General features: G+C 37.7%; 1 protein-coding gene and 1 long non-coding RNA gene across 3 annotated transcripts in view; both read right to left on the bottom strand.

The window, feature by feature from the left end:
* Positions 1-13,591: 13,591 nt before the first annotated feature.
* On the bottom strand, positions 13,592-14,353 carry LOC117333391. Its single transcript, XR_004533888.1, has 2 exons — positions 14,093-14,353; positions 13,592-14,020 (listed from the first exon to the last, which is right to left on the bottom strand). It is a non-coding gene; the product is annotated as an uncharacterized LOC117333391 (long non-coding RNA).
* A 2,906-nt stretch (positions 14,354-17,259) lies between these two features.
* The window catches only part of LOC117333390 (atrial natriuretic peptide receptor 2-like), a 52,151-nt gene continuing 42,808 nt past the window's right edge, over positions 17,260-26,602 (bottom strand). For both annotated transcript variants that reach the window (XM_033892664.1, XM_033892663.1), the window contains exons 9-23: positions 26,051-26,201; positions 25,720-25,800; positions 25,209-25,286; positions 24,067-24,171; positions 23,365-23,436; positions 22,900-23,065; positions 22,392-22,544; positions 21,920-22,097; positions 21,435-21,575; positions 21,005-21,128; positions 20,839-20,907; positions 20,386-20,659; positions 18,904-18,998; positions 18,727-18,803; positions 17,260-17,775 (exon numbers count right to left, since the gene is read on the bottom strand). In XM_033892664.1, the coding sequence (XP_033748555.1) occupies positions 17,442-17,775; positions 18,727-18,803; positions 18,904-18,998; positions 20,386-20,659; positions 20,839-20,907; positions 21,005-21,128; positions 21,435-21,575; positions 21,920-22,097; positions 22,392-22,544; positions 22,900-23,065; positions 23,365-23,436; positions 24,067-24,171; positions 25,209-25,286; positions 25,720-25,800; positions 26,051-26,201 (2,098 nt within the window). In that variant the 3' untranslated portion in view covers positions 17,260-17,441. The remainder of the gene's footprint in view (positions 17,776-18,726; positions 18,804-18,903; positions 18,999-20,385; positions 20,660-20,838; positions 20,908-21,004; positions 21,129-21,434; positions 21,576-21,919; positions 22,098-22,391; positions 22,545-22,899; positions 23,066-23,364; positions 23,437-24,066; positions 24,172-25,208; positions 25,287-25,719; positions 25,801-26,050; positions 26,202-26,602) is intronic.

Genomic DNA, 26,602 nt, shown 5'->3' with positions numbered 1-26,602 from the left:
CTGTAAATATCGGGGTTACTGTCTTCCAAGTACTGGTGATCTCTTATATGCTATTAAACCTATCCAATAACATCATTTTTCTGGCAGGGAAATCTTCAAACTTTAATTTGATATACATTTCACAACATATGAACTTCAAATGAGATATTGAGGGATTGAGTCATTGGTAATACATGTAACATACAGTGAACTAATTAGTTGTGTGAATCCTAAGTTCAAAAAGACTCCTCATTTGCTTGTAGGTTCCTGCTAATTTCCTCATATAAATGACCTTGTCACGAAGACAAATAGTAAAACATTCCTTTACTAATCTTCTGATTCTCCAGAATACTTATCTTTGACCAGTACTTATCTGCTAGTTATCCTCACATCAATGACCTTGACCTGTTCTCAAAGTCACCGGGGTCAGATGTGTAAAAACGTCAACGATCTTATTTTCAAGTTCCAGAAGACCAATATGCCTGTTTTGCAAGCAGGCAACAAGGATTGCGTATTACCATACATATGACCTTGACCTATTTTCAAGGTCATCATTGAATATAAGATGTATTTGACCACGTACACTACGTATTCTCCATATATATGTACACAGGATCAACAACATGCTTTACATTGATACTTGTAATGGGTTACATGTTACCAGCAGGTTTTAGGTGCTGTGGAACACTGCAGCCTATAGCTTCGCTCCCCAACTTTCATTAGAAACTTTTGGGGAATCACAATATATCGCTTAATCCCGATGAGTTCAGGATGGGACAGGAAATAATTTTCCCCCAAAAAATGCTAACAACGCACAAGACAATCTATCTTCCTCCGCGATGTATTTGTTTGTTATTTACTATAAGTGTAACCAGGTGAACTTGTTATGCAATGTCACCAGCGCGCGCGTATTTTGCACGGGCTGTGAGAGATAAGTGTGTACAAGTGTGTATGTGAGGAACGCATGCGCGAGAACGTCGGTACCCGGTTCACAAACCCTTCCCCTTCACTCCACAGCTGACCATTGCACCGGCAACATACAGCTTAGCCCTGGTAAGTCACATATTTAAGTATATACGTACATGTATTCTTATTTATTCGTAAGTTCATTCTCATTGTAAATGTGAATCATAATAATATACTGTACGTAATACTGCATGTATATTGTTTTGCAGGCTTTATGCTTGGGCAATAAATATTCTGAACCTTAAAACGCCTGGAGTTTTACATTACACTACCCAGGGTTTACAAAATGGCGCCCATGTAGGGACCCAAGCCAGTTTGAGGAGCCAGGAGCGGCCAGTTTCTTGATGTGGACAGTTGCAAGTTGACCATGCTACCTTCCGCCGTGTGGGTGGCGCATGCTCAGATGTGACCAACCAACATTTCCGGTATTCAGGGGATTCCCCAGTATACATGAACAATTAACAGCTGTGAGCGGTTAATATACACATCGCCGTTTGCTACTGTTTAGTGTCATCGTCCAGACGTGGATGAGAGAGAGCTGCAAAACATCTTGTTAGCGTTTGTATAGGCTGGCAATGACGTGGGTTGTTGGCTCACAAACCGGAAGTGCCAGAGTTGGCTATATATAGCGACGATCGTGTTTACATTCTGCACACGTGTGTGCTAGACATTCCATATCTTTGGACAATTTACACCAAACATCTTATTATAAAAATATCTTTGGACGATTTATTGGATTTATTGGACTTTTCCATTGTGTTCTGTGGATTGATAACATTTCTTGATAATATTGGGAAAAAAAAATGAAATTCTCAAGCTATACTTTGTAACTTTATCATCTAGAAACTACTGTAGGGGCTGATTGCAATGTCTGTTAATAATTTCTGTTGTATTTGTTGTATTTTTTTTACATTTACCAGGGCTCCCAAGTCACGCCTCATGACATGATCACCATCATCATCATCTTCATCATCACCTGCAGCCTCATATGAATCACTTTATCCTTTACCCTGCACCCCAGCCTTTAGTAAGGTAAGACCTGTGTGTATATTTGCAGTGTAAGTGTGCTAGAGGATTGTATGGGTATATATCAGAACAGGTGGTGACATTGTATACCAGATTTACCTGGTCATTGGCGTCTAGGTTATTTTTGTGTCTATGTGGTTATATTGTTGTATTATACATGTAATTACATTGTCCTACATATATTTCACTCATTTTTTATGTAACCGATGAGTGTTAGCAAATTGCAGAAATTTGTAGAAAAACCCATTTCCGAGTCTCCTGTCTCTTTGTTGAGGAAACCCGTCTTGTTCACCAGTAGCAAAGGTTTTTCTCTGAGGAGAAATGTGGATCTCCTTTCCAAACTTGGTTTTGAGATAGAGTTTTATTGCAGAGCTGGTGCGAAGTTCGATTCTTCCTATCGCTATTTAGCTCAGCTGCTACCAAATTTAGTTAAATCACACGGCCAGCTGGTGCTGTACATATGGTTGGGAACCTGTGATCTCACTACCAAACTTGGTCGCTTTATATCATTAACTTATGGTTCCCAGGTAGAATGCTCCCAGTATGTGCGCAAACAAGTGGATGCGTACGTGAGCTTAGTTGGGAGATATCCAACAGTCCAGTTAATATTTCTGGAAATCCCTCCATATTCAATCCAGTTATGGAATGAATTTAAAGGACATTCCGCTCCAGCTGATTTTATACTTCAGGACCAGAATTTGATACAACATATAGACATTTTGAATAGTTATCTCCGGGAGGTCAATGCCAGGTCTGGGGTTTTATACTTGAATTTTAGAAGGGACCTTCTGTCATATAAGAGAACGGGTCGCCCCCCTACCATTAATTTTGCCCTATATAAGGATGGTATTCATCCGGATGTTCTGCTTGCCCGGGTCTGGATGAAGAGGTTGATACAGAAAATCTTGTTTGATTGTACGTTGTAGATGATATATATGCTTATTCAGTTTACACTGTACGGTAGGGCTTACCCCAACCACAGTCGCTGCTGAATTTATCTAATAATGTTTTGTGTCATATCTTCAATTGTATTTTTGATTATATATATATATCAACCTTTTCGTTCATCCCCTAGCTTGTGGTTCACATTGTTGCTATTTCTATTGTTGAAAAATGGCTGATGGTACAAAAACAGGGGCAGAGGAGACCTTAGTGAAGGCTAAGGATCAGCTTAAAGGGGAGGATGGTTCTATCATAGGTGAGGACGCCCTTATTAAGGCCTTGCATGCTCTGGGCAAATACCACATAGAGCCCATGACATCCCTCATAGATAGTAAAGACAGACTTCCAAAGTCTGAAGATAGTACCACCCCCATACCCCCTGCTAGACGTAGAGCTAGTTCAAGGGGAGACAACTCCGATGATGGAGTAGGTATGCCTGCATACTCCCCTTTACCTAAACTCCCTCAGTTCTCTGGGGATGAACTTAAGGGGGATGTCTTCTACATGGAGTGGAGACATGATATTAACTCATTGATTGGTGACCCTGAAGTGTCAGCTAGTAGATTGGTACAAGCCTTACGCCGTTCATTACGAGGTACTGCCAAAAAAAGTATTTTTTCTTTGGGAGATAGGGCTACTCCGGCAGAAATATTGAAAAAACTTGATACACTCTTTGGTGACATATCTACCCATGGTATGATTATGCAAGAATTTTTCAACTGTAGTCAAAAACCAAATGAGTCAGTTACCATGTTTGGCTGCCGTTTAGAGTCCTTGTTGTTATTAGCCATTGAGACTTTAACCGAGGAGCAACTGTTACATGTTCACCAAGTGCTCGGAAATTGGAAACATGCATTTTCCTCAGGTCCTTTTGACTTAGGACATACGGACTTAATCAAACATAGAATTGATCTCCTCGACGATAGACCATTTAAACAGCCCTATCGTAAAATACCTCCAGGTATACATGAGGAAGTCCGTCAACATGTCAAGGATATGCTTGATGCAGGTGTCATCAGAGAGTCCAATAGCCCTTATTCCTCAAATGTCGTCTTGATAAGGAAAAAGGATGGCTCTCTTAGGTTTTGCATAGATTACCGTATGCTTAACTCAAGAACCCGCAAAGATGCATACATGCTCCCGCGTTTTGATGATACTGTTGATACCTTAATTGGGTCAAGGTATTTCAGTAAACTTGATTTACGTTCTGGGTATTGGCAGGTGGAAGTTCTAGAGTCAGACCGTGAGAAAACTGCGTTTTCTGTAGGAAACCTAGGCTTCTATGAAACTAACCGCATGGGTTTTGGTTTGACCTGCGCCCCAGCTACATTTCAACGTCTCATGGAGAAATGTATGGGAGATATGCATCTCAGGGAATGTCTTATTTTTCTTGATGACATCCTCATTTTTTCCAAGACTTTTGACGAGCACATCAGTCGACTCATACATACCTGGAGGTATTTTACGATAGGGCTGTTTAAATGGTCTATCGTCGAGGAGATTAATTCTATGTTTGATTAAGTCCGTATGTCCTAAGTCAAAAGGACTTGAGGAAAATGCATGTTTCCAATTTCCGAGCACTTGGTGAACACGTAACAGTTGCTCCTCGGTTAAAGTTTCAGTGTCAATAACAACATTAAGCCACTCAGGCAGTGCTTGCTGATCAACCTGATCCGAATTTGCCTGCATGCGCGAAGCAAAATCATCGACCACTTCAGCCTGAGACGCACTACAAATAATTGATCTAGGCTCAATGGTTAAAGTTTTCCCTGTAGTGTTACAAATCTTAACAGGAACCTTAACACTAGACACTTGACCTTTGACCTTGATGACCCGAGGACATACCGTGTAAGAACGACGCGACTGATTACGGTTCTCAGTGACTAAGTCAGTAATATTAGTATCGAGACCACGGGCTATCCCGTTGACAACTACAGTGGCATATGGTGCCACCTTTACAGGTTTCTTACTAGTACAGTGTACACTGTAGACGGTACTTATACTATCTATCGCCATACTCCACTCAGGCAAGATAGGGGTATCACTGGACAGCAGCTCTTTAGCAAATCTTATAATATTTGTACCCACAATAACTGGACAAACTTCATTATGTGTAGTATCAGGCACCACTAACATCAGAACATCAATGTTTAAAGATTGTAAAAATGGTAAGTTGACTATACACTCAATGTAGCCTAGATAGGGTAATGTTGATCCATTAGCAACAGTCACCTGCAAATCCAATGTATCTAAACTATGGATTTCTGGTTTATCCTTAAGTGAGTCATAGCTTGACTTTGCTATGGTTGATATTTGTGACCCACTATCAATAAGAGCATTGAATGTTCGACCTTGGACTAATATAGTCCCGACATTTGACTGTCCCAACAATCTACTTAACACATCCGGATCATGGCCTTGAACTTCGACCCCTGTCTGGCCAATTCCAGAAGCCGTTATTAGTTTGGGGTTTTCTTGTCAGACTTATCTGAAGTAGACTTTTGACCACATTTCCCCTGACCTTTACCTCTGTAATTACCACGGCCTTGACTTCTACCACGACCTCGACCTTGACCTTGACCTTGACCGCGGGAGGAATCAAGTTTCTTTAAAATCTGTTCAAACTTATTATCGACCTTGGACGACAGTCTTTCTTCAAGAGTCTTAAGTTTCTCATCAAAAACTTTTTCCAAACTATGACTTTCTGCTACCTGCACATCACTATCACAAGTGATTGCATTGTGTTGAGCTTTCTTACCTAAGGTAGCAGTGGAAGAGCTAATATTTATCTCCTTATCAACTGCCCTTATCTTACCTAACAGCTCATCAAAGTCCAGGATGCGATCATACATGTGCCTTGTTTGACTTTTTAATTTCTCACTATGGAGCGAAGTCCAGAATTTGTGGCGAAGAAGATCATTTTTAGCTGCTGGGTCCAGTGACTTGTTCTCAATGGCTAATAACAACAAAGAAAGCGTCAACTGACAGGCGGGGGTGCCACCCAAACATTAAGTAATGGGGTGAATACCCGGTGGAATCGTTCTTGGTGGCATTATAGGCTTGGACCAGTGGTGAGACGTACGACTTCCAGTCAGCCTTCTGGTCCTCCTCAAGAGTACCAAGCATTCCCAACAGTGTACGGTTAAACCGTTCTACTTGACCATTTCCCATCGGGTGATAAGGAGTGGTACGTGATTTGGTAACTCTGGCGAGTCTACAAAGTTCTTTGATAACCTTGCTCTCAAAGTTACGACCCTGGTCACTATGCAGACGCTCAGGGAAACTGTAAAAGGCTATGAAGTGCTCATATAAAGCCTTAGCTGTGACATGTGCTGTCTGGTTCCGACAGGGCACAGCCTGAGCATATCTGGTGAAGTGATCTGTAATGACCAGAATATTCTCGTACCCACACTTAGACCTTTCTAAACCGAGAAAATCTATGCAGACTATCTCTAATGGTCGGGTACTTTGAATTGGAACTAATTTGGCTCGGGGTTTGACTGATGTTTTCCGTCTTTGACAACGACCACAGGTCTCCACTCTTTCATTTACATCCTTCTCAAGACTAGGCCAGTAAAACCGTTGCCTTACCAACCAAAGCGTTTTCTCCTTACCCTGATGACCCACATCATCATGGACCCCCTTGAGGGCCAAGGTATGGTACTTCTTTGGCAGAACAAGCTGGTTTGTCTCTTGACCTTCGAGAGAAACGGTTCGATCTAAAACACCGTTAAGTAAACGAAATCTCTTCCATGATCTCAAAAGTTTTTGTACATACGGGGATTCATCCCATTACTTAATGTTTGGGTGGCACCCCCGCCTGTCAGTTGACGCTTTCTTTGGTACAGAACCAAGGGAAGTGGGTGCAGCTGAACCAACCTCATATGTCAGCAAGCTTAAAGATAGGATGGAATATGCCTACAAAGCTGCGCAAGCGGAAGCCTCTAAAAGTGCTGACCGCAATAAGGGCCGCTATGACCGGTCCATACATGAAACTCGGCTAGAGATTGGAGACCGTGTCCTTGTGCGGAAGGTTGGTCTCCAGGGCAAACACAAACTGGCTGATAAATGGGAACAGGAACCCTATCTGGTTGTCAATATACCAAATAGTGATATTCCGGTATACGAGGTGAAGCCTGAGTCGGGAAAAGGGGCCAGACGGACCCTTCACCGGAACATGCTGCTGCCTTTTAACGCTATACCCGTAGATGTTCCCAGGAGGGTGGATCGTTGCAAAGCGAAACCATCTAAGCCATGCCCAACTCAGACATATGAGAGCGAGGTAACATCATCTGCTGAAGAAACAGACAGCAGTGATGATGTAGCACCAATTCCACCTCCGCGTCCAAAGAGGCGGTTAAGGAACCAACAGAGTCCAGAACCTGTGGACCATATCCACGAGTTTATTGACCTGGACGATACCCAGATCACGGTGAGTGATGATGCTCCAAGTGATACGGACTTGGAGGTACCTGTTGCTGATACATCTGCACAGGAAGACAACCTGCTTGATCCGGAGGGAGCAAGCAGGGATGATTTATCCTCACCCATTACCGTGAGGCGTTCCGCCAGGAGCCACAGACCTCCGACACGGTATGGCTACTGGGCTTATGCTCAACAGGCAAGGTGGTCTGGATATAAGGAAACGTCAGTATGAGACCCTTATACGTATTGGTAATAACTATTTTATCCATTGTTTTATTACATTCATTGTTTTACTCCGTTTCCTAGCCAGTGTAGCTGGTAAGGTAGGGCTCTCCTCAACCGCCAGTATGGGCTTGGGAACCGGTTTGACACAGGATCATGTGATATTTACTTTTCCCTGTGAACATTTTAATACCAACTCTTTGTTTTTTTAATTTTACACTATGTATGCGTGACCATTTGGACATTTAGACCTAGGTGTTGACCTCCAAATCCCACAGTACCTACTAACACTTGTGAAAGTGGCAGTATGATATATTGTGGTGTTGGGAGGGTGTAGCTACAGCTATAGTCTGGGGTGCTCAAGGTCAAGAGGGATTCCGAACTCCCTAAAGGTGCCTGTGGAATGATTGGTTCATTTTGTTATATGTACCGTGCTATACCAGCTATAGTCACTGGAGCTAGCCCAGTAACAGGTTTCCCACCTTTTATTGCCTTTTTCTTCATAGAAATAAAGGGATAGGAGTACCTGGGAAATGACAGGAGCCATTTCATCAAAGGGGGGGGATATGTAACCAGGTGAACTTGTTATGCAATGTCACCAGCGCGCGCGTATTTTGCACGGGCTGTGAGAGATAAGTGTGTACAAGTGTGTATGTGAGGAACGCATGCGCGAGAACGTCGGTACCCGGTTCACAAACCCTTCCCCTTCACTCCACAGCTGACCATTGCACCGGCAACATACAGCTTAGCCCTGGTAAGTCACATATTTAAGTATATACGTACATGTATTCTTATTTATTCGTAAGTTCATTCTCATTGTAAATGTGAATCATAATAATATACTGTACGTAATACTGCATGTATATTGTTTTGCAGGCTTTATGCTTGGGCAATAAATATTCTGAACCTTAAAACGCCTGGAGTTTTACATTACACTACCCAGGGTTTACATAAGTAATGTAGTTCACGCTTTTATATGTTGGAGACATCTGCTTAAGAAAAATGTTAAAATCTTACTCAATGACCTGATTATTCCGGACTCTTTTCTGTCCAAATAACATTTTATTGCGCTTGCTGCCTGGTTTGTGCGAGGGGAGGTAACTCGTATACACTCTAGTTGATGTGACATTATGATCTCGAGCTCTTGGGTTGATATAAAACGGCCCTTAACTGTCCAATCGGCAATCGATAAGTGAAATTGTTTCTGCATTTGATTCTTAAATGAAAGTAGAATTCTTCCGATTGGTTCTGACGTCATTTTCAAGAAATAGGCTTGGTTGTTAGCTTGTCTCCGTAACAGATTCCGATAACAATAGAGGTTGCATGTTTTAAATCAGTTGATAGTGAAATGCCTGTTCTATGTATATAACATGAACGTGCGATTCAACAAGTGACCGGAACAATACATCTCAGAGACAAGTTTCTTTTTAAGAAAGTTATCAAATATCTAATCATGATACAGACCAAGTAATATATGGAGAGAAGAAATCAGTAAATTGAGTACAATTTAAAAACTTAAGAACCAAAATATACTGAGAGAGTAATTCACAGGAATCTTACATAGGGAAAATTGCGATGTGGGTTATCAAGAAACATTACGGACATCACAGATTAATCGATGTAAGAATTAAAACTTAATAATCATACTATGCCAATTCAAGTGACGTTTTAAAGTAATTATTTACCGTTCAGCAGAACTTTAATGCAACCACAGCCTTTCTAAGGTAGCAGTGTACAGTAAAAATGCCCAAGTCTGAAAAATATGGCACATGTTTAGATATGTGAACATTGCCAATTAATCCCTACATATTACTCTTAATAAAGTATATATATTTGTAATCTTTACAACATTTGCAATTTTAATATACAGCTATGAAGGATAAGTAAACTTATTTTTTCTGTAATTTTTAGAGCTGTGAATACCATGGTAACAGATTAAAAAGTGCTCAAAAATTGCAAAATATTATGATATTTGACCAAAAATGACACAATTCTCTACACAATTTTTTTCCTGAAACCTATTTAAAATTGAATATCTCTATCCTAAAGACAGAATTAATCTTGTTTCGACATATGTTGTAAATTAAGTTTTCCTGCTATCTTACCTTTTCTGTGAGCTTCCATTTTTCGCTGTAGGCAAAACTAAATTTCCTGTGTAAACACACTTTCGGAAAATCCGGAAGTTTAAAATCCGGAACCAATTTATTAATTTTTGTTTTAACAAATGTGAAGCCTGTATGCACTATTTCACACTGAATATACCAATTATAGTGTACATTTATTTTTTTCATATTTGTATGCATATCATAATACAGGAGTTATTTACTTAACAAAAAAAAAATCGCCCATGGCCAGGCTGTCCTACTGTAGTGTGATACCTAAACTAATTAAAATCCCTTGAAATGACACGGATTAACCATCAATTATTTATTTTTTTTATTTCAATACCATAATCTGACTCGGACAATGCATATATATAATATATACAATAACATTATTATTCACCTCTACAAGAGTAAATATCGCCTCTTTTAGAAGTATTTTATAACAATCACTAACATGTTGCGGTAAGCATGAAAATTGTAATTTTGCAATTATTCCTTCTAACTAGCCATGTGAGCGATTCAGGCCCAATGGGCCTCCTGTCTATAGAGACTTTCTCAACCCATGTGCGACAGACATTGGAGTGGAAATTTATACTCTTGAACTCTTGGAAGTTATTATTAGTATTTGTCTTGTCTAAAATGCGGTCAACCACTATTTGACCTTGCATAATGACATTGAATAGTTTACAGTGCATAAATGTACAAACTTGCATAAAACAGGACTCTGTATGCAGGTACGCTACGAGATGTAACGACCTATCTGTGTATGTGTAATGGTTTTCATAAGGCATCGTTTAATGTGTAGACGTCATACAGGTGAGGGTCACATGGTGAGGGTCAGGGTCACATGGTGAGGGTCACAAGTCGCACTCACTGAGAGCACAATAAACAAAAGATTCAAATTAACATCGATTTCAAGATCGGGTAGGAACAGGTTTTCGTGGAAGAAAATGTGTAACCATTTCCAGCAAATTTCAATCGATTTTAATTAACATTTTACAATTCAATTTTGTACAATTAGCCTATCACAATCTAGACTGATACCTAGGAAGAAATTGCCAGGATACAGTTATTTCTGTTAAATTGCATCATAGTAGGAATTTATAGGCCTGTAAAATATCAATGTTTTGACTGGATTTGCTGTTTAGATGTCCTTTAATTTAAGTCTAGAGAATGAGGTAAATAAAAACATTTTGTCATAATTTCGGCGGTACTTAATCAGTTGATTTTTATTATAGATATGTCGTGTTTAGCTTATAACAGCTGAATGTTGGTACGGGTCTCGTCTAGGGTTAATAATTCCCTGAATCGAATTTCAGTCGGGTCATTGCATTTTCCGTCTTTTTCCACACCAGATGACAAGTTCTCTATCAGCTGTTCCATTCACTTTCCACACCAGATGACACGTTCTCTATCAGCTGTTCCATTCAAAGTATGTGCTCTCCGCTGAATCATGGTGTACAGGATTGAAGACCACAGAAGAGTTTCTGTCTATTGTCAATCGTTATATTTTCACAACAGCCATGTTTTACCTAATGAACGAATTCCCATCTGACCAATGGAAAGACGAGCAGTGCGTTATATCGAAAAGTACTCAGGGAAACCTCAATTTTTGACAAATGTTGGAAGATTCCTGAACATAAAAGTTTGGTTGTTCCAACTAGAAATTCTCCAAGAAACAGCAGATGACGAGTATATGCACTACATCAGAGCGAGCAACTTGTCAGAAACCTACCTACGGTTTGAGGTATACACGTCGGGTGATCTGTCGGATGAAGTAAGGAGCCAAGTATTTGGTGGATAACGTTCGGCAGAGGCCTTCAGTAAACAGAGAGACAAACTGAGTAGTTCGTGGACATTGTGCATGAAGGTCTACTCACACTGTCCACAGGTTTGGTTTGGTTTTTTTTTTTTTTAACGTCCTATTAACAGCCAGTGTCATTTAAGGACGTGCCAGGTTTTGGAGGTAGAGGAAAGCCGGAGTACCCGGAGAAAAACCACCGCCCTACGGTCAGTACCTGGCAACTACCCCACGTAGGTTTCGAACTCGCAACCCAGAGGTGGAGGGCTAGTGTTAAAGTGTCGGGACACCTTAACCACTCGGCCAGCGCGGCCCCTTAACTGTCCACATGTACTTGCGGACAGGAGTGCGATTTAAAATGGTAAGTAAGAAGAGAAGAAAGAAATCATTTTATAACATATAAACAATCATTAGCTTATTGTCAGGTATATAACAATAACAAATCACGTAGTGACCTTAACAAATCATTCTATGTAAAACACAGACTACTATGGCAAGCCGTTTGGGTTTTTACCTATTGAAATGAAAATATCTCTATTTAATTAAAGATATCTCTATTTAAAATGAAGATATCTCTATTTAATTAGAGATATCTGTAATTTAAATAAAGACATCTCTATTTAAATAAAGATATGTCTAAATTAAACACAGATATCTGTATTTCTACTGAAAATAGAAATATCTTCTTTTAAATTACAGATATCTCTATTTCAAATTCTTTAATTTTTGTCCAATTAAAGATATCTTTATTCAAAATAGAGATATCTCCATTTGAATTAAAGATATCCCTATTTTAAATAGAGATAGCTTTAATTTTGTTTAAATAGATATGTCTTCATTTTAAATACAGATATCTCTAATTCAAATACAGTCATCTCTATTCTAAATAAAGATATCTTTAATTGGACAAGAATTAAAGATATCTCTATTTAAAATAAAGATATCTCTATTTAAATTAAAGATATCTCTATTTGAATTAAAGATATCTTTAATTTTTATATTAATAATGATATCTTTATTTTGAATACAGATATCTGTATTTAATAGGTAAAAACCCAAACGGCTTGCCATAGACTACACGTTGATTTCGTTTAGAGAGCTCTCTAATGGAATATATCATACATCATCGCGTTGTTGTAGTTGTTGTTGTTGTTGTTGTTGTCGTCACTGCCTAGATTTGGGGAATCATGCATTTATATCCAATACATTGAATTATAGAAAATCAACATTCATGACACGATGAACATCACAACATTGTAGTTTTGTACAAATGTAACGAAAGACTATTACAAAGAGTCTTTTTCTAAATAAGTCGAGATATGACTTCCAAAATATAATGTTTGAAGGGACAGTTTAGCTAAACTATGCTTATCAAGAATAACAACCCTATTGTAATATTATAATCTTTATTATCGGTATAATAAATGATTGATGTCTATAAAAGGAATGCCAAACAATAAAAAATGAAAGACGACCTCGTGTGTAAAGGTTAAACATTTCTTTTTCACGCACATACATCCAAGATATCAGTCAGCTGCAATATTTTTGTTATAAAAAAACAAGGTATAGCACTTGTTATTCTTCCTACTGGAAGTGTTGGCACTGTTCTACTGGTGTAGATAGTCCATTATGGAAACCTATCGGAAATGTGGCCGCCATTAGAATATTTGGTGATTAGCTGGACACTATTTCAGCCTAGGGTATTTAATAAACTCAGGGCGGTTTGGTTTGTTTTTTGTTTAACGTCCTATTAACAGCCAGGGTCATTTAAGGCCCCAACTCAGGGCGGTATTCTCGTTCTAGTAATTTACATTTACAGTTTAATGCTATATTTTAAGGTAACATATTACATAGCAGTGACGATTTGATTTAAATGGAACGATCCTATTGCATAGTCTGGGGATTATTAATATATGTTTACTACTGCCAGCGTATGTAAATATGCTTACTTACCAAAATGAAAAACAGTTATACAGTATTACCACGTCTTGAATATGCGTAATAAACTTAAGCGAGGCAATGCTTATGTAGAGTAGAAGATATTTTCTTCGACTCAACACCATAAATTTTGAAAATATTAGTAAGTTTTACTGTAGCTATACATTTCGTTGAGATGTTGTTTATATATATATATAGATATATATCTTTTAGCTAATGTGTTTTACATACGTTTACGTTTTTACATTTGTAAAGGATTGGTATGGTGAGTATTTACTGGATTCTAACGAACCTTTAGTTCAGTGTTACACAGCTGACACGTTAGAAACATACGAGTATAATCGTCATTTGTTTAATAAGTCAACACACCCATGAGGTTTTAGTTGAAAGACACGCGTTTAATGTGTTAAAATTGTCGATGGCAAACATATTTTACTCCAATGAGTTATAATTACCAGTTAATACTCCCCTCCACTCTCCCCTCCACTTAGTTATAATCACCAGTTAATACTCCCCTCCACTTAGTTATAATTACCAGTTAATACTCCCCTCCACTTAGTTACAATTACCAGTTAATACTCCCCTACACTTAGTTATAATTACCAGTTAATACTCCCTCCCCCCTACTTAGTTATAATTACCAGTTAATACTCCCCTCCACTTAGTTATAATTACCAGTTAATACTACCCTACACTTAGTTATAATTACCAGTTAATACTCCCCCCTACTTAGTTATAATAACCAGTTAATACTCCCCTCCACTTAGTTATAATAACCAGTTAATACTCCCCTCCACTAAGTTATAATTACCAGTTAATACTCCCCTTCACTTAGTTATAATTACCAGTTAATACTCCCCTCCACTTAGTTATAATAACCAGTTAATACTCCCCTACACCTAGTTATAATTACCAGTTATTACTCCCCTCCACTTAGTTATGATAACCAGTTAATACTCCCCCCCCCCTACTTAGTTACAATTACCAGTTAATACTCTCCTCCACTTAGTTATAATTACCAGTTAATACTCCCCTCAACTAAGTTATAATAGCCAGTTAATACTACCCTCCACTTAGTTATAATTACCAGTTAATACTACCCTCCACTTAGTTATAATTACCAGTTAATACTACCCTCCACTTAGTTATAATTACCAGTTAATACTCCCCTGCACTTAGTTATAATAACCAGTTAATACTCCCCTCCACTAAGTTATAATTACCAGTTAATACTCCCCTCCACTTAGTTATAATTACCAGTTAATACTCCCCTCCACTAAGTTATAATAGCCAGTTAATACTACCCTCCACTTAGTTATAATTACCAGTTAATACTACCCTCCACTTAGTTATAATTACCAGTTAATACTCCCCTCCACTAAGTTATAATAGCCAGTTAATACTACCCTCCACTTAGTTATAATTACCAGTTAATACTACCCTCCACTTAGTTATAATTACCAGTTAATACTACCCTCCACTTAGTTATAATTACCAGTTAATACTCCCCTCCACTTAGTTATAATAACCAGTTAATACTCCCCTCCACTAAGTTATAATTACCAGTTAATACTCCCCTCCACTTAGTTATAATTACCAGTTAATACTCCCCTCCACTAAGTTATAATAGCCAGTTAATACTACCCTCCACTTAGTTATAATTACCAGTTAATACTCCCCTCCACTTAGTTATAATTACCAGTTAATACTCCCCTCCACTAAGTTATAATTACCAGTTAATACTCCACTCCACTAAGTTATAACTACCAGTTAATACTCCCCTCGACTTAGTTATACTTACCAGTTAATACTACCCTCCACTAAGTTATAATAGCCAGTTAATACTACCCTCCACTAAGTTATAATTACCAGTTAATACTCCCCTCCACTTAGTTTATAATTACCAGTTAATACTCCCCTCCACTAAGTTATAATAGCCAGTTAATACTACCCTCCACTTAGTTATAATTACCAGTTAATACTACCCTCCACTTAGTTATAATTACCAGTTAATACTACCCTCCACTTAGTTATAATTACCAGTTAATACTCCCCTGCACTTAGTTATAATAACCAGTTAATACTCCCCTCCACTAAGTTATAATTACCAGTTAATACTCCCCTCCACTTAGTTATAATTACCAGTTAATACTCCCCTCCACTAAGTTATAATAGCCAGTTAATACTACCCTCCACTTAGTTATAATTACCAGTTAATACTACCCTCCACTTAGTTATAATTACCAGTTAATACTCCCCTCCACTAAGTTATAATAGCCAGTTAATACTACCCTCCACTTAGTTATAATTACCAGTTAATACTACCCTCCACTTAGTTATAATTACCAGTTAATACTACCCTCCACTTAGTTATAATTACCAGTTAATACTCCCCTCCACTTAGTTATAATAACCAGTTAATACTCCCCTCCACTAAGTTATAATTACCAGTTAATACTCCCCTCCACTTAGTTATAATTACCAGTTAATACTCCCCTCCACTAAGTTATAATAGCCAGTTAATACTACCCTCCACTTAGTTATAATTACCAGTTAATACTCCCCTCCACTTAGTTATAATTACCAGTTAATACTCCCCTCCACTAAGTTATAATTACCAGTTAATACTCCACTCCACTAAGTTATAACTACCAGTTAATACTCCCCTCGACTTAGTTATACTTACCAGTTAATACTACCCTCCACTAAGTTATAATAGCCAGTTAATACTACCCTCCACTAAGTTATAATTACCAGTTAATACTCCCCTCCACTTAGTTTATAATTACCAGTTAATACTCCCCTCCACTAAGTTATAATAGCCAGTTAATACTACCCTCCACTTAGTTATAATTACCAGTTAATACTCCCCTCCACTTAGTTATAATTACCAGTTAATACTCCCCTCCACTTAGTTATAATTACCAGTTAATACTCCCCTGCACTTAGTTATAATTACCAGTTAATACTCCCCTGCACTTAGTTATAATTACCAGTTAATACTCCCCTCCACTTAGTTATAATTACCAGTTAATACTCCCCTCGACTTAGTTATAATTACCAGTTAATACTCCCCTCCACTTAGTTATAATTACCAGTTAATACTACCCTTCACTTAGTTATAATTACCAGTTAATACTCCCCCCCCCCCCCCCCTACTTAGTTATAATTACCAATTACCAGTTAATACTCCCCTCTACTGATTATCCACGAATTTGCGTGGCCTAAAGAGCTATTCGGAGAATGAAGTGACTTTTTTGTATCAACGTGAGTTCCTGTCACAATATCAGGTGTGTTGTAAGGATATGACCTAATTTATTAGAAATAATGACAAAATAGGAAGTAGGACTGACTCTCTCTCTTTCTCTCTCTCTCATTTTCGTAATGTGTTTTTATAGACATGCATACACACAAATTGAAGTTTTTTGGAAGCAGCAGATTTCCTTAAAACTATTTACACGAATCTTTCTGAATTAATCACATAATGTGTCGCGAAGCTATCCATAGGAATGACGAAGACTGTTATGATTCACAGTGTTATTGTACCATCCACAGTAAAGTAGAATCCGGACATCACTATCTGCAGTGTGTCAATATCACGACATAGAAGCTGTAGTGGGACTCACACAATCGAAGTAAAAACTCTTTGTACAGTAAACACCTTACTGAAGGATCACAACAGAAGATGTTGATCATTTTATAATATAAATTGCAAACAATGAAAAACTTAGAGTTATAAGTACCAAGATTGTCGCATTTGGTATAAAACGTGTACATGTAGCTACCGAAATAACCTTGGTAGCGGCAGGCGAATTTGATTGGTCACGTGCTATGTACAAAGGAAGACAAGGGTCGTTGTATAAAGTATATACTTTAAGTATTTACATATTTACAGTCACTATGATTGCAACAAATTGTTTTGTAAAATTTGCATAAATGATTTTGATTTTCAACCTCCTTATGAAATCTCAATTTTCGGTATATCAAACGCCATTTTCCTTGTCCTCGGAGCTTGTGCACAATCAGGAAATAATGTATCAGGGAGATTTAGGAGGCATGCTTTCCTTTTTACACGTCATTTCCGGTGAGGATGGCGACAGTGTAGAGTCTGTTGAAAGTAGAGTGTCATTGCTTGGACGGCGTTCTCGTAAACTATCGCACGACAATGCAAGGTCTCGAACTGTCACCTCTGATGGCGACCTATTTGACATTACGTCGTGACTTAGTGACGACAGAAAGCTAATCGCAATGGACGTCTTTCTGAATGCTCGTCCGTACATACTGTCGCTGTGTTCTCCAGCAGAAATATGGGATTCCGTGGGGGACACTGCCCGCCCAGTCGCCAGGGCATCCTGGTATTTACTTTGCAGTCTGTAAGTAAATTATGAAATCCGGATTAAAGTTTAAACTCTTAACAATGTGTTTGTGTATACTCATGTTAGCATTGCTTGAAAAAGTTGATTTGCAACTAATTAGATAAAACAGTTTCAGATAATTCTAATCATTGATGTTTGGGACTCGGATACAGAGTATTTTAGTCCTGGACACAGGTGTTTTCTGTGAGAGTCACTAAAATATCAACATCACCTCTTAGTTTTGGGACTCAACAAAATTTGGAAAATATGCTACAAAACTACTGTTAAGTGTTGACGGTAGGTGACATATAAAGTTCTGACGGTAGGTGACATATAAAGTGTTGACGGTAGGTGACATATAAAGTGTTGACGGTAGGTGACATATAAAGTGTTGACGGTAGGTGACATATAAAGTGTTGACAGTAGGTGACATATAAAGTACTGACGGTAGGTGACATATAAAGTGTTGACGGTAGGTGACATATAAAGTGTTGACGGTAGGTGACATATAAAGTGCTGACGGTAGGTGACATATAAAGTGCTGACGGTAGGTGACATATAAAGTGTTGACGGTAGGTGACATATAAAGTGTTGACGGTAGGTGACATATAAAGTGTTGACGGTAGGTGACATATAAAGTGTTGACGGTAGGTGACATATAAAGTGTTGACAGTAGGTGACATATAAAGTACTGACGGTAGGTGACATATAAAGTGTTGACGGTAGGTGACATATAAAGTGTTGACGGTAGGTGACATATAAAGTGCTGACGGTAGGTGACATATAAAGTTCTGACGGTAGGTGACATATAAAGTGTTGACGGTAGGTGACATATAAAGTGTTGACGGTAGGTGACATATAAAGTGTTGACGGTAGGTGACATATAAAGTGCTGACGCTAGGTGACATATAAAGTAGATACAACACCGTCACCAACCAATAGAGTATTAATGAGAGGGTGTACTCACTCCAACATTTCCTGGGGGAGGGGCCTATTGTACCGCCTTTTCCCTATCAACCAGTACGTCTTCTGTAAGCCTTTCCCCTGTAATAACAACATTACATCGCGTTATCAGTATAATTGATACAATTTAAATCGTTAATTTTAGCTGGTTAAAGTGGCTGTTGATTATTTTTACACTGACCTTGACCTCGATGATTCCACGCTCTATGGTGATGAAGCCCCACTTGAGATCTTCCAGAACTGTGTTCATGGACGAGCTTACGTGGATATGCAAGGCTGAAAGGAAATATTTAAAGGTTTGACGACTGTCTCAACGTTTACTTTAAAATACTACTACTGACAAGTAGTGACCAACTTTTATACAGGATGTACCTGATTAGCCATAGACTTCCTTACTTACAGCCCGTGCCTTATTTTTGTCTTTAAATCAATCTTGTACCGACAACTCTGTTGTCTTTAGGCTCCTCATTTTCGAACCTTTACCTTACCATTGGCTTTATTTTACTGACAAGCAGTGCCAAATATCTGTGACCATTAAACCCCGTTTCCTACTATTGTTTGTTGATAAATTACTTCCGCATGATACTATCTGCTATAAATGAACATAAAAAAATCATTATTCCTTTGTTAGCTCACCGGTTACGAGTAACCGTGAGCTAATGCTGTACCCCCGGCGTCGGCGTCCCACCCCACTTTAAAGTTTTTGGGGCAAGTTTTTGGAAAGCTTGAAAGTTCAAAAGTATACACTCCACAACCTTCTAATTTGCTTTATACAAATATGTACATTCATTACAGGTCTATGAGGGATGTTATGACAAGATCATTCAGAAATGATTTTTCAGCATTTTACCGTTGTGGACTTAACGTTTTTGGCACCATAACTCACTTTTAAGTTTTTGGGGTAAGTCCAAAAGTATACACCTCACACCCTTCTAATTTGGTTTATACATTCATTAGAGGTCTTTTTACGCATTTTACCATTTTGTGGACTTAACTTTATTTGCACCAAAACTCACTTTAAAGATTTTTGGATAAGTTTTGGAAAGCTTGTAAGTCCACACCCTTCTAATTTGGTTTATACATCCATTAGAGGTCTAGGAGCGATATTATGTGACGTACAATATCAAAATGACATGCTTATACATACATAAAAAATTAGTGTATAATATGATTGCTGCCGCCGATGGGCTTCGCAATCATTGATTGCACTTGTTTAACTTTATCATTGGGTCTCCTACTACCCCAGACATTGGCCAGTGGCATTCCCACATTGACGTTTATTACATATCATGGAAATTAAATAAGGACATCATCGTTCCAGATAACTGACACGTCACATTTGTTCGCTTTGATTAAACTGGTATGTCGTCTTAAAAGGGTTATTTTTCAGGTCATTGTTCTCACGATTTTCATGGATAGAAGAGCATGCGAAAAGTGGACACATAAAAGAGCGAAAAGTGGACATATAAAAGAAAAAACAGATATTGGAGTACATTGTATATCAAACCAGTTTTATACATCCCGCCAATAATCTATCATTTCTGAAAGTTATAATCATCATCGAAAAAACAGAGAGAAATAAGTGCAATACATAGGGATCATCTATTTTCAATCTCTCTAGGCCGAAATGAACGATTGTAGATGTTCAGAACTATTTTCCTACCTTTGCCTGTTGACTCCATCCTAGATGCCATATTCACGGTATCCCCGAAGAGACAGTACCTGGGCATGATGGAACCCACAACCCCCGCCGCACACCCGCCCGTGTGTAATCCTATCCGCAATTGTAGTTTTCCGTCCGGTATGTGCCGGATCCGGAAGTTAGTCACCGCACTCAACAAATCGAGCGCCATGTTGGCAATCTCGCCAGCGTGACGTTTGCCGTTTTTTCTAGGAAGGCCGCTTACGCACATGTACGCGTCTCCGATTGTTTCCACCTGTAAAACAAGTGTAACTAACTACAGCTTGTATTCAACAAATGTTTTTTCTTAGCATAGCAGTGATGTTTAGAATCGTGTTATTTAATTATCATCAGTTTTCTATTATAATACAAAATTAATTTGAATCAAGAAAAGAGATAAAATTGTCCAAATTGAATATTTTTTATGAAACATACCTTATAAACGTCATGCATTGCAATGATTCCATCAAACGTCGTGTACAGATCATTGAGGAGGTCGACAACCTAGAAACAATAACAGGCTCTAGATATAGGTATCCTCTGACAGGAGTGAGCAAACATCGCTTTACAACTGATATTCATGATATAATGAACATGTTACCTGTAGCGGTTCACTGGTACTTGCAATGGTGGTGAAACCGACAATGTCCGAGAAAAAGATGGACACGTCATCAAAGGTCTCCGGACGGACAGACTCTCCTCTCTTCAACTGCTCAGCTACCATTCTGTAACATGCAACACATAGACAGGATACTCTCCATATTGTTAATATTCCTACAGGATATTCATCTTTTGACTTCAAGATAACGGCCTAAAATGACGATTTCGTAAGCGTATATACTTCTAGATACTAGAACTATAACGGATATACACAATGTAATGATATCGGTGATTGAACAAAGCTTTCAGACTGCAATGACATTGAGTGATGAAATACAATATATTAGGACTGATTTCAATCCATTGATCTGACTAGTGTTTGAAAACCTTTAGTTCCAGTCCGGATCTTACTTATACCTATAAATACGTACGGCGGCAGCATGTTGTATAGAAGTTTATCCGTCTTCTGTTTCTCCTGAGCCAGTTCCTCAGTCCGACTGGTGACCAGTTCCTCCAGGTTGTTACTGTACGCCTCTAACAGGTGGATCATGTTGTCCATGATGTTCATCTTCCTGTATTTAAACCACAGCATCAATACACAGAACCGCGACTTTATGTCATTAAACACAACCTTCAGCGATAAAGACTAACGGCTAGAATCTAGACTTACCAGTAAAGTGTGTGTTTCCTACATTTATCACCACTCGTGAAATTAAAGTGTTGAATGTCCCATGTGAGTGTACTTATTAGAATTGTTTGATAAAACAAGGGTTACTGATATAAATTTTATATAGTTGTTTCTATACTTCATCCGCAATACATGCTGTTTTGATTATGATCTCATCTAAATTGGACGTAATCACGTGACATGGATATTTACTGATTATGATTACACACACGTAAGTGTGGTACATACTTCCCCCCATTTAGATCGATGAGCCTCTTTCTGACATGCTGGAAGTCCGGTCTGCTTTCCGGATGTTCATGCCAGCAGAACGTCATCAGACTCACGGCTTTGTCCGGAAGGTTGCTATCCTCGGGGATATTCGGACGATACGGAGGCGTCTCGTTATACCGAACTCGGTTTACAATCTCTGAAATAATAAAGTGTTCCAATTAATTTTCGAAATCTGTTTATTTTTCTCTTTAGACAAAGCCTTTTGGTTCCTAATATTTGAATCTATCCGACTGATAAAGTACTTATTTTTTCTACAGCTTCAATATGCATTATTGTGGAATACTGAATAAAATATTATTTAAACCAAACACGGTCAAAATCTAGACTCAATATCGGTACAGAAATTCTGCCATAAACAGAGACCCATTCTGACACCTATGTGGAAACTACATTACAACGAAGGATTAGAGAATCTTATACAATACCCCACCTTTTGTCTTGGAGGCCCGATTGTAGTAGTACGGCGCCACCCTGAGGAAAACCTCCTGTAGTATAATACCGTAGCTAAAAATATCTCCTTTCTGGGAACCTTTTGATGGTCGCTTCTGTAGCCGTAACAACTCGGGTGATGTCCACAACAATTCTGTAACAACAATACCACACACAATATACACATATTCATTCTCTAATTGGTTTCAATAACGGCAATGTGTGATAGAATTGAAAAGACAACTTCTGATATTTGCATTTGGCTCCAATCACCAACTGAACACCCCTAACAGGACGATGCAGCTTGAACAATCACTCGGCATATACGGTATCTGTTAGAAGTCCATGTTTTCATACGCTATTCATATTTTTATGCATTCCTTTTAATTATATCTTCGAACTAAATCAAGTGGCCTGCCTCAGTTTGTATATGAAAACACACTGAAAAGATGTATTCACCAATAACAGGTTTGTGTAATAATAGTTATAATGACGAGTGAAGGACTTACTACTATAGTACTCGGAATCGCCCTCCTCCTGTTCAGGTTCCTCAGGCTGGGTGGTGATGGCACCAAAGTCTGTAATCTTCAGCACCCACCGACTGTCAATCACACAGTTGGTCGACTTTAAATTGCCGTGCGACCTCAGTGGACTCTTGTGCAGAAACTCCATTCCCTTAATGTGAATAATCACATATTAGAAGAAAGACTAAATTGATCAGAATCTCTGTCTAGGACATTTCGAGACGTTGATTTGGAGTTATCAACAATCTAGCCATCAGGTTGATTGAGTTATTAGAGAGCATATTGGCGTGACGCCTTCTTCATAAACTCATATAATTGACTTCTAATTACAAAATATCTACTTAGATTGGTCGTACTACTACAGCTTATAAATGTAGACAAGTATCGTTACTTTTGTTTGTGGAGGAGTATGAATGTGTCTGTTATTTGGACTCTGAGAAAATGCATTACCTTTGCTAAATCTAAAGCAAATGACATTTTGAACATCCAGTCGACTTTAATGTCGTCGTTTTCCAAGACATCCTGGAAACACATACAGTTGAACATCATAACATAAAGCAATTTTCATAATTAACAGTTTAAAATTAGTACAAAGTATATCAAAATAAACAATGTACAAAATATATCAAAATTAAATAATGTTCAAAATATACCAAAATGAACAACGTTCAAAATATACCAAAATAAGCAATGTACAAAACATATAACTTGAACATATTAAAAAGCAAACAATATAATCTTAAACAATGTGCAATATAATATAATGTAACGGGAAAATGTAAAAGGAATATTAAACAAAATTATACAGAGTAAAACAATGTAAAAATTATGTTGATGATAATATATATAGTAAGAAATTTACCAGACTGTATCAGTATATACAGCTACATTGTATGTATTGTATGAGTAAAACACCGCACACCGTCAATGTAAAGTATCATCTAAAACTTAGTCGGCCATCATGTCGTATCAATCAATAACAGATTAAAATAAAAATGTACAAGTGAACTGATAGGGTCATACCTCAGTATAAATAAAAACATATATGTCTGACGAGATATAAATCAGATATATGAATGGTACACGTCTACTCATCATAAAGATTTAAGGCCGATGTCAACATGATGTGCGGATTGATCAGGACGACCTTACCTGGAGACTGCCCTTGGAGCAGTAACGTGTCAGTATATAGGTATTCTGTGCCTCCAGACTAGCGCCAACAAACGTGTTAAGGTTGTCGTGTTGTAACTCTCGTAACTGTTGGACATCAAAGATTTAACATTATACATATTAACATTATACATATTAACATTATACATATTATATGCATTCCATAATGATTGAAATCAGAACGGTCACCTGGTACGGTAATACAAATGTAGTTGGAAAGGAGATGCCCAGGTATTATGCCAATTGAAAGGACATGTTACTAACACAATACCCAATACAATTGTATTAAATTCTAATAGATATATGGACAATCCAGGTTTCGATATAGATTTCTAGACTGCTTTCATATACACAACTGAAATCAATTTTTTTATGATTTATTTTAACTGTTTTATAACGCCCGGATGTCTATATAATAATGTCATTGTTGTTACTTCCCAGAATTGACAGTAATTAGTATATTTACTCACTGCTTTACTGCCTGTAATTGACAGTAATTAGTATAGTACTTACCGTTTTACCCCCTGTAATTGACAGTAATTAGTATATTTACATACTGCTTTACTGCCTGTAATTGACAGTAATTAGTATAGTACTTACCGTTTTACCCCCTGTAATTGACAGTAATTAGTATAGTACTTACCGTTTTACCCCCTGTAATTGACAGTAATTAGTATAGTACTTACCGTTTTACCCCCTGGTATTGACAGTAATTAGTATAGTACTTACCGTTTTACCCCCTGGAATTGACAGTAATTAGTATAGTACTTACCGTTTTACTGCCTGGAATTGACAGTAATTAGTATATTTACTCACCGTTTTACTGCCTGTAATTGACAGTAATAAGTATATTTACTCACCGTTTTACTGCCTGGAATGGACAGTAATTAGTATATTTACTCACCGTTTTACTGCCTGTAATTGACAGTAATTAGTATATTTACTTACCGTTTTACTGCCTGTAATTGACAGTAATTAGTATATTTACTCACCGTTTTACTGCCTGTAATTGACAGTAATTAGTATATTTACTCACCGTTTTACCCCCTGTAATTGACAGTAATTAGTATATTTACTTACCGTTTTACTGCCTGGAATTGACAGTAATTAGTATATTTACTCACCGTTTTCAGATCACGTAAAACATCTCGTGTTAATCGTATAGATCTTCGTTGTATGTTTTTAACCGCTACAACTGATCCCTATAAATAGTAAATAGGACTACACGTGAATAAACATAAAACTTTAATACAGTAATGTACGTCATTATATACATAAGTATTGCTTTATTTCGATCGATATAAAACTTTAACACGTCATTATATACATAAGTATGGCTATATTCTCTTATTGTGTTCTACGTATATCATCAATAGCCAGAGTAAATAATATTTAAATGGTCACGGTTTTGATAACAAATAATACATACATGTATAGGAAACTAGATACTTTATTCTAATATTAATATGTCTACATGCAATCGTTAATTTCTAATAGCTTCTTCGTCACATTCTATTTAAATATTGAAAGTTAAATAAATCACTGCAATCAACTTTTGATAGTTACTTTATTTTGAGGATTTTGACAGTAGAGTGTAAATGACTAATGATTGTAGTGTTCCACGTGTTTACTCACCTTGTAGTTTCCTATCGGTGCATATAGAAGGTTCTTATCTAAACTACAAGACGATCCAAACCCCAAAGTGCCTCTTGTTTCCTGTAAATGTATATCCACTTCATAAAATAGAGGATACGTACAATTTAACAAATTCTTATCCAGTTTATAGAACACACGGGCAAAATATGAACTAGTATAAATAAGCATGGAGACTCTCAAAAACCTACGTGGAGAAGAAGTCAAGACGTTCCGTGAGGGTAACCGTCTTCTTATACTAAAATGGAAACAATCAAACCGTCTGATAACGTGTTATACACAAGGATGTCATTCTCAAATTATGATTTCTTACCATTCGTACGAGTTTCCTCTTTTGCTGGACTTCCGGTTCGCCATTAGACTGGGTAGTAGTTCCATTGCCAGGTCGGGCCTTGCGCATTTTCACTTCATTCTCGTTCACTTTCCATAACATTCCCATTAGTTCCTTTTCGAACCTCTTTTTCCTAACAGAGAAGACGACTATTAATCTAGTATTATTCCTTTTCGAACCTCTTTTTCCTTACAGGGAAGATGACTTTTAATTTAGTTTTATTCCTTTTCGAACCTCTTTTTCCTTACAGGGAAGATGACTTTTAATTTAGTTTTATCCCTTTTCGAACCTGTTTTTCCTTACAGAAAAAAACGACTATTAATTTAGTATTATTACCACGCTATCGCCCTATCGTTAGACGATAGGAGACATTTTGTAATGACACTGAATACACTTAATACCAAACTCTCGGAGACAATGGTGTTATCATACGGTAAACCATAATAAAGATAAGTTTCGTATTAAAAACGACAACATTTTTTTGCACTTCCCGGAATGTGTAGCTATAACCAGTATATATCCGTTGATGTCAGA

The sequence above is a fragment of the Pecten maximus genome, chromosome 8, assembly GCF_902652985.1.
Source record: "Pecten maximus chromosome 8, xPecMax1.1, whole genome shotgun sequence".
In the NCBI taxonomy this organism is placed as follows: domain Eukaryota; kingdom Metazoa; phylum Mollusca; class Bivalvia; order Pectinida; family Pectinidae; genus Pecten; species Pecten maximus.
This window is presented reverse-complemented; position numbering and strand designations above follow the sequence as displayed.